We start from the raw sequence: 8936 nt of genomic DNA, 5'->3' as shown, positions 1-8936 counted from the left end.
GAGAGAGAGAGAGAGAGAGAGAGAGAGAGAGAGAGAGAGAGAGAGAGGGAGGGAGGGAGAGGGAGAGGGAGAGGGAGAGAGATTAAGGACCAGGAGAGAGTGGGGGATAAGAATTTTTAGGCAAAGGGAACAGCACAGTGAGTGGGCTGAGTAGAAACTTTCTAGACCCAGAATCAGGAAGGACCTAAGGGCTGGGACCTGGAGGCCTGGATCCCTGAGAAGAGTGGGGGATAATGAGGAACCGGATGCCTGGGTCCTGGCAGAGACCTGGCAGGCCTTTGGGAGGACACTTTGTCCCAGGATGCCAGTTTGAAGGAAGGGGGGGCAAGCATGGACAATGGCTTAGACGTTACCCCTTATCCCAGAACATCTTGAGTCAGAGAACAAAGACGCCGCACCCCAATCTGGAGCCAGGAGTGCACTGCCCTGGTCACTTGCCCAGGGACAAGGAGAGATGGGGGGGAGAGAACCACAAAAGACCATGGTGAGGGTGACACAGGGAGAACAGACAAATGGGAGACAAAACAGAGAGGGAGAGTAGAAGGGGACCCAAACTGGGTAAACATGGAGAGAATGGTATGAGGAGGTATGGGGTGACATGGGGAACTGTGGGGGAAATAGTCTACAGTGTAGATGACAGAGTGAAGACAGTGTGGGGAACAAAATGATGAGGGACAGTGTGGTTTGGAGACCAAAGAGGGACAGACATAAGGAACAAAGATTGAGACGACAGCATTGGAGAGAGACAACAAGGTCAGACAGACACAATAAGCTGTGTATGGAAGGGATAGTCTGGGGGAAGGTGCTGTGAGGAACTGTATGGAGGACCCGCATAAAGTTAGGGCACATGGGGGAATGAGGGAGGACCATGACATGGGGTGAGGACAAAGGTTTGAGGTAGCAGGGAGATAATGTGTAGGGACATAGCAGTATTTTGGTAGAAAGACCTTAGGGGAAATGGGGGGGGATAAGAGGAACAGTGTAGAGGACAGTGAGAAGGTGACATGGGAGATGATGGTGGGGACTTGGGAAGGGTGGAAAGGCACAGGGCACAGGTGATAGTGTAAGGACAAGAAAGACTGTGTATTGTTCAAGGGGCATGAGAACAGTGGGGGAGAATGTAAGGGGAGTGTGCTGAAAGCAGAGTGGATACAGTGTGGGGAGACAGGACAGCTCAAAGCGGCATCGTGGGGAGACCTAGTGGATATGGAGGACAGTGTCAAGGTTAGGGACAATGGGATGGAGCAGAGAGAGACCTGAGAGGCCACAGCACAGACACTCTGGGGGCAGCATGGGCAGGAAATGGGGGATAGTGTGGTGGGGACCTTTTGGGCAGTAAGGGAAGGACTCCAGGGTTAGTGAGAGGAACACGGGGATCTTAGGGAGGGGTGTCATAAGTAAAGCATCCGAGAGACAAGCAAGAGAGAGATTGGGATAGAAATTGGGTGCGGAGAGGGTAGAGAGAGGGACAGGCAGAGACTGGAATCACAGGGAGAAAGAGAGAGGTGGGGTGGAAAGGCAAGAGAGACAAAGACAGAAAGGGAGACAGGTGAAAATCCGAGGACGGGGAATACAGGCACAATGGGCAAGGGCTGGGGGGTAGTTTAGAAACACGGGGAGACACGAAGGACAGTGTGAAGTAACAGGAGATAATGTAAGGGGACTGGGGGTTGGAGATATGAGGTAGCACCCTCTTCCTCTCAGGGACCCTCCCCAATTAGCCCCACCCTAGTTGTACTCCTCGGGCAGCTAGGAATCAAAGTGGATAACATACCAGGCCAGGAGTCAGGAAGACTCATCTTTCTGAGCTCAAATCTGGCTTCAGACACTTATGAGCTGGGTCACCCCTGTTTACCTCACTGCAGAAGGAAATGACAAACTTCTCCAGTATCTCTGCCAAGAAAATCCCAAAGTTTTGTCACGGGGTCACGGGCAGTTGGACGGAACTGAAAAATGCCTGAGCAACAACAAAGCTGTATTCCACTCTGCTCCTCCAGTACTCTATTTCTCTTTGCAGGGAGAAATGTTTTGCCTCTCTGCACATGGGCAGTCTCCAGTGGCCCAAGGTGGGTCTTAGCCATGTGTGTCTCCCCAGGGCCCTATGGGGGAGGGGAGGAATAGGAAAGGGTCTGCTTGCAACTGAGGAAGAGAGGAGGAGAGAAGCAGAAACTTCTTCCCTTCTCCATCTTTGCCACTAGAATGTAAGCTCCTTGAGGGCAGGCATTCTTTCACATTTATCTCTAGCATCCGGCACAATGCCTAGTAGTAGGCACTTAATAAATGATTGATTCATTAATCAAAAGTTGAACCAATAGGGAAGACAAAGGTATAAAAAGTTTCTAAGAAATGACCTTTGATGTTTCTAAGTCAGGTTGAAGGGAGGGATCTCTCCATGCAGTGAGGTACCAAAGCAAAGGCGGGAGGGGCTCCTACAGAGCTTGTGGAATGGGCTGGATTCGGGTTTGTCCCATGGCCTCGGCTCAGCTTCTGAATGAACCAACACCTAGCTAGCTCTGTCCTATTGAATTGCCTGGGACCTTGTGAATCTAATTGGTGGGATTTTGTAGGCTCACAGATTTGGAGCTGGAAGAGGTCAAGCTCAGAACCCTCGTTTGACAAATAGGGAACCTCCAGCACAGAGAGGCTGTAGAACATGTATCCAGTTATTCAGCTAAAGGGTCAGAGGCAAGATCTGAACCCAGGTCTGCCTGGTTCCAAGTTTGGTGCCCTTTCCAAGCCACCCTACTGGATTTCAGGGTCGGGGGTTGGGCTTCAATCCCACTATTCGACTTATACACGGTGGCTCGAGCATCTCCACAGCTCAGAAAACATACCTTGGAACCAAAGGGACCGAGTCCAGACTCATCTGGTGTCCAAAGCCCTCTCCAATCTGGATACAACATGGTCTCTCCCTGTTCTCCGCTGTGCACTTAGCATGGCAGTCAAAATGAAGCCATTGTCCACCAAAGTCACCCCACCTTTCCCTGCCTTGACTCCTACTGGCCCCTTAGCCTGCAATGCCTGTCCCTCCACTCCTCTCACTGTCCCATCTTGGCCTAGTAGTATGCTACCCATCCCACACAGCCTTTCCTCCCTCTCCTGGTGGGGGCCAAGGGACCACACTCCATCCCTCCCTTTCCCCTACGAAGAAGGGAGTGAAACTACCTCTGGCTTGAGCATGCTTGGCTCCCATCTCCCTGAGGACACTGAGCACATCAGTTTTTGGAACAAGCTTCCAGAAGAAGCTGTGGACCACAGCTGGATAACTGGGGAGTCCTGGAACTGAGTGTTCCTTGGGGTAATGACCCGAATCCATCATTGCTGATAAATTGGCCTTTCTCTTGGCCATAAGAAACCGCACATGACCAGTGGGATGATAATGACACTTGCCCAGCCTGTCCTCTGCTCTGGCCAGTTTGGGGACCCAGAAAATCCTTAGTGACTGTAGGAAAACCAGCCTCTTACCCACCCTTCATAGAGGACCACAGGACCTGGTGTCACCATGGAGTGTTGGTGTAAAACAGGGGTTAGGGGACAGGAGCTAGAGTCAGGAAGATCTGGCTTCAACTCCCACCTCAGACTCTGGGTAAGTCCTTGAAACTTTTCTTGGCCTCAATTTCTTCATCTGTAAAACGAGAGGGTTGGACCAGATGGCATCTAAGGCCCCTTCTAGTTCTAAACTGGTGATCTTCAAATCTCCCATGTCTCCCCAGCTCAAAAACAACCCCTGAAATACAGAAGACCGAGCCCAGACTTTTCTGGCTAACATTCAAGGCCATCTGCAATTTAGAGCCATCCCTCTGACCCTTATACATTCTACACTCCAGGCAAACTGGAGCAGATGACCTTTGGAATCCCCCTCTCCCCGGGGTGGCCTCTCAGCCTGGAAGGTCTGCCCCTCCAGTCCACCCACTGCCCCGTCCCAGTTCAGGTGCCTGCTTCAGGCCACAGGCACTGATCTCTGCAGCCTGGTGCTTGGGCCCTGACCCCGTCCGAGGCTTCATCTACTGGGCGACTGGCATGGTATCACGGAGCTAGAGGTGGAAGGCGCCTGGGAAGTCACTAAGTCCGACCTCTTCATTTTATATGTGAGGACACTGAGGCCTAGAGAAGGAATGTGAACCACCCTGGAGAGAAGGGCAGGACTGGACTAAAGATGAGAACATTCTCCTTAGGCCACCCAGGTCAGGCTCCAAGGTTGTTCCAAGGCAGAAGAGTCGGGCAACTGTGAATGCCAGAGATGGTGTTGAGTACTAGGTGACAGCCTCAACTGTGCCACAGCTCAGTGTGTGACCATGGGCAGCTCCCTTGCCCACTCTAGGCCTCAGTTTCTTCATGGGTAAAATGAGAGATTTGGCCAAGTCTCTAAGCTTCTTCTAGCTCTGACATGTGGGGATTCTGTCAAACCTAGCCAGGCTGACCTGCTCAGGTCAGGGAATGAAGTACCCCCCAGTCTAGCCAAACCGGGCCTGCGCTATCAGAAGGATGCCATCCTGGGCCAGTCGCACTGTCTGACCTGCTCTGACCAGGTTCTGGTCAGGGCCCTGGCCGAACTCAAGAAGCAAACAATGAATTCCAAGTGTAGCCCCTAAGCTGCAAAGCTCCAGACCGCGACAACTCCTGGCCTCTGGTTCCTGGTGAATCCACAGTCACACATACCCTGGACCCTGAGGTCCTAGACCTTCTCAGCTCCAGGGGCCGGCTCAGGGACCCCAGGCATGGCAGGACTTGCTCTAGTCTTGAGGGAGATTTTCTGAATAGGGCCAAGGGTATGTGTGAGGGTGATGATTACTCCATTTATCTTCTCCCCTGCAAAGGCCCCACCCCAGGCAGATGGATGGCAAAATAGACAGACAGACAGATAAGGGAATGAATGAGGCCAGAGCTTAGAAAAATAGGTTTCTCTTGACATAATCTCCATAATGTCCCCACTTTCCCATGAAGTCCCCCCTGGATTATTAAAAATAGGAGGTTGGGCAGGAGCTGCAAGGTGGGCCAGCATCCAAGCATGGGCTCCCCCCATGCCCATCCCTGGCCCTGCCACAGCCCCTGGGGTTTACTCGGTCCATGTCCTTCCCTGGGGCCAGGGCTAAGGGTGCCTGTGAGGCCAAGGAACATCCCAGGACCAAGGCCAGGTCTCAGGGCATCCAAGGGGCCAAGGTGGTGCAAGGCTGAGGCTGGAGATATTTTAGGGAGCAGTCCAGGGCTAGGGATGTCTGAGGGACTTTCCTCAGGATCACTGCCCTCCACGTTCATGAGCAAGCCTGCCCCTAGGCCCCCTTGAAGGCTCAAAGTCCAGTTGTACCAAGGTGTGCCCCTTGACTGGTGTTGGAGGTGTAGGGTCCGAGTCTGAAGCTGAGCTCTCAGGCCCAGGGGCTGGGGCCCCCCCGTTGGTCTGGGAGCAGACGCTGCTGACTCCTCCCCGAGCCGCAGGCTTCCCTGGAGGCTGGTCACCATGCACCTTGTATCGGAGCAGCAGAAGGAAAATGAAGCCCAGCACGGAAGCAACAATAACGCCCCCCAGAGCGATGATCATGGTGCCCCCCAGGACAGGAGCTGCTGAGTGGGGTGAGCGGCATGGCCGCAGCTCAGGCTCCGTAGAAAAGCGGGCACAGCCCACAGCCCGTGTGGCTGTCAGCCCGGTGGCCCCATCCTCAGACACTGCCAGCACGCAGAGGTCATAGGTGCGCCCTGACACCAAGTCTGTCAGGTGGAAGGAGCGGCTGCCAGCGGGGACCATCCTGCAGGCAAGAACAGAACTGAGCTTGGCTTCAGGTCCAGCATGGCTGGGGACTGTCTCCTCATCTCTATTCCCTGTGCCCGGCCCAGCGCCTGGCACTGAGTGGGCACTTGGGAAAGGCTGGAATTGAATCAAATTCCTCCGCTCTCCTCCCCCTCCTCTTATGCCTCCCAGCTGACCTCCCCTCCTCCTCTGTCTTCCAGACACACGTCTCCCCATCCCCCCCAGCTCAGCCTCGCTTTTAGGAAAGGGGATCCCCTTCCTTTTGTCTCAGACACCCCATTTCCTTTCTCCTCTGCCACCCAGTCCATTTTTAGCCAACTTCCCAGTTTTCCTCTTAGGTCCATCCTCCAATTTCCTCCTACCTCCGCTTTCCAGTTTCACCTTCACCCAATCATAGATTGAAGGCTGGAAGGGGCCTTAGAGAGGCCAATCCTCCCATTTTACAGATGAGGAAACTGAGGTCCAGGGACGTTAAGGGACTTGCTCAGGGTCACACAGGTAGCAAATATTGGAGGCAGGTTTGACCTTGGATCCTCCTGACTTCACCTCTGGAGTCCTATCCACTACCCAACATGTCTCGAGCTCCCTCACAACTCATCTTCACTCACCTGTAGACGAGGATGTCATCAGCAGAACTGTTGTACTGGATCTGGTACATGCGGAGGCCAGGGACGGGCCCATGGTCCGGCCAGCGGATGAGGGCGGCAGTGGCGCTGCGCTCGGCCACTTGGACGCTGCCCCCATCACTATCACCATCATGTTCGGGGGTCTGTGGGAGCCCAGCCCGGGGATCTATGGGGGCCAAGGATGAGGAGGCAGATGAAGAAGAGGGGGTGAGAGGGACCCCACCTTCTCCATCGTCTCCTTCCCCTCGGGGCTCACAGCTGGTACTGTTGGCCAGCTGGGGTGGGGGTGGCCCCACCGTTAGCTCCACAGAGGCGGTGGCTTCCCCGGCAGCATTGGCTGCGATGCAGGTGAAGACACCGCCATCACCAGGTGTGGCTGCCAGCAGCTCCAGCGTTCCGTTGGGAAAGGCCCGAGTGCGACTGGAGTTCCCCAGAAGCCGGCCTCGGGGGGACACCCAGCGTACCCTGGGTTCAGGATCCCCAGCAGCCCGACAGCGCAGGGAGGCCGTGCGGCCCTCAGGTACGGCTACTGGTGGGGATCGGTGGGTGACCACCGGAGGCTCACACACAAACTCATCCTCCCGCACGGCCCAGAAGGAGCGGCCTCCCAGGGCTGGGGGTGAGGCACAGGCTTCTAGGTCATCCTCCCGGGCCAGCCTCCTCAGCCACACCAGCTCACAGTTGCAGTGGAGTGGGTTCCCCCCGAAGGCTAGTACCAGGGCAGAGGCTGGTGCGCCCGGTCTGGGCCGGGACAGCACGGGAAGGCGGGAAAAAAGTGGGTCTGGCGGAATGGTGGTGAGACGGTTAGCCGTCATGTCCAGCCTGGCCAGCTTGTGCAGCCCAGCAAAGGCCCCTGCAGGGACAGCCGCCAGCAGGTTATGGTCCAGGCCCAGGGTGTTCACGTTGGCCAAGCGGGCCACGGCGTCCCAGGGCAATGCCTCCAGGTTGTTGTAGCTGAGGTCCAGGTCCTCCAGGGTCTCAGCACAATCAGCAAGGGCTCCTGCTGCCAGGACACCCAGCTGATTGTTGGCCAGGATGAGATGGCGCAGGCTGACCAGTCCCCGAAGCTGGGCTGCGCCCAAAGAGGACAGCCGGTTGCCATCCAGATGCAGGGCACGCAGGGCGCGCAAGTCAGCAAAGGCCCCTGGTGCAATGTGGGCCAGCGTGTTGCGACTGAGGCTGAGGTGCAGCAGGCCCGTCATGTTGGCGAGGTCACGGCGCCTAACCGAAGCAATGAAGTTGTCAGGGAGGCGAAGCTCAGAGGCCCTGCGGTCCAGCCCCGGAGGCACGAAGAGCAGGCCAGCCCCCGGGCACAGCACGCTCCGGGGTGGTGCGGAGGTCTGGCATCGGCAGCGTCGGGGGCAAGGCCCCGAAACAGACCCATCCGGCACTGATGCTGGTCCAACCGCGCTGGCTGCCCCCAGCCGTGGGGGGCTGAGAGCCAGCAGGCACAGAAGTGGCAAACCCAGCATCCTCACTCCACAGACACAGAGGCTGGCGTCCAGGAGCCCTGGGGAGAGAGGTGTGGGCCCAGGGTCAGGGCAGCTGGCACAGAGTGGGCCAGAGACCGGGCTTGGGGGCAGAGATACATGCAGAGACGCAGAGGGGGGTTCAGAGATATGTGGAGAGACACGGGATGGGGGCAGAGATACATGGAGAGACACACAGAGATAGACACAGAGCGAAATAGAGACACACAGAGGGATGGGGCGGGGGGGCGGGGAGTGCACCACATAGAAATACATAGGAAAAAAACTAAGGCCATAGAAACACACAGGGCCAGAGCCACAGAGAGGGCCAGAGAAAGAGAGAGACATAGGGCCGCAGATACAGAGACATGCAGAGATAGGTCCAAAGTCAAAGAGAGAGACAGAGACAGAGAGATAGGGCCGGAGTCACAGAAACAGAGACAGAGACACCGAAAGATAGGGCCAGAGCTACAGAGATAGGACCGGAGTCACAGTCACAGATAAAGGAAAAGAAAGATAGGGCCAGAGCTACCGAGACACCCAAAGACATAGGGCTGGAGCCACAGAGAAGCAGTCAGAGAGACAGAGCCAGGAAGACAGAGAGACACACAGATACAGGGTCAGAGCTAGAGAGGCAGAGTTTTGGGGACTCCCGGAGACAGGGCTACAGTCACGGAGGGCAGAGACGGAGGGACAGAGCCACAAAGACACAGACACCCCCAGAGACCGGGCCGGAGCCACAGAGACAGAGACACTCGGAGAGACAGAGGCACAGACCACAAAGAGGACGGCACTGTCGGCACGCTCAGACCATGGACAGCGCGGGCTCGCCTCTTACCTGGAGCCCCCTGGGGCGGGGTCACAGGTGAGGGGGGTCTCGGGCGGCGGCCAGGCCCGGCCCCTTAGGGCCCGGGCCGGATCAGGCCGGGGCTCGGGCCCCGCCAATCCCCGGCTGCGGCTCAGCCTCCGACGCCCGGGCGCCGGGCCCGCGCGGGGGGGGGGGGGAGAGGGGGGGCGGGGCGGGGCCGGGGGGGCAGGAGGCCGGGGCCCGGGGCGCGGCGGCCATGGGGGGCGCCGGGCGGCCGGGCCGCGCGTGGG

The 8936-nt window shown here is 56.9% G+C and overlaps 1 protein-coding gene across 1 annotated transcript; it reads right to left on the bottom strand.

The window, feature by feature from the left end:
* Nucleotides 1-4886: 4886 nt before the first annotated feature.
* On the bottom strand, nt 4887-8735 carry LRFN3 (leucine rich repeat and fibronectin type III domain containing 3). The gene is made up of 3 exons (XM_027855457.1): nt 8677-8735; nt 6352-7879; nt 4887-5741 (listed from the first exon to the last, which is right to left on the bottom strand). Exons 2-3 carry the CDS (start codon nt 7839-7841, stop codon nt 5237-5239), a joined length of 1995 nt encoding a protein of 664 aa, XP_027711258.1. The 5' UTR covers nt 7842-7879; nt 8677-8735; the 3' UTR covers nt 4887-5236.
* Between the last annotated feature and the right edge of the window lie 201 nt (nt 8736-8936).

The sequence above is a fragment of the Vombatus ursinus genome, unplaced genomic scaffold (assembly GCF_900497805.2).
Source record: "Vombatus ursinus unplaced genomic scaffold, bare-nosed wombat genome assembly UNPS02010822.1, whole genome shotgun sequence".
NCBI lineage: Eukaryota > Metazoa > Chordata > Mammalia > Diprotodontia > Vombatidae > Vombatus > Vombatus ursinus.
Note: the sequence above shows the minus strand (reverse complement) of the source record. Positions and strands in the feature narration are given on the sequence as shown.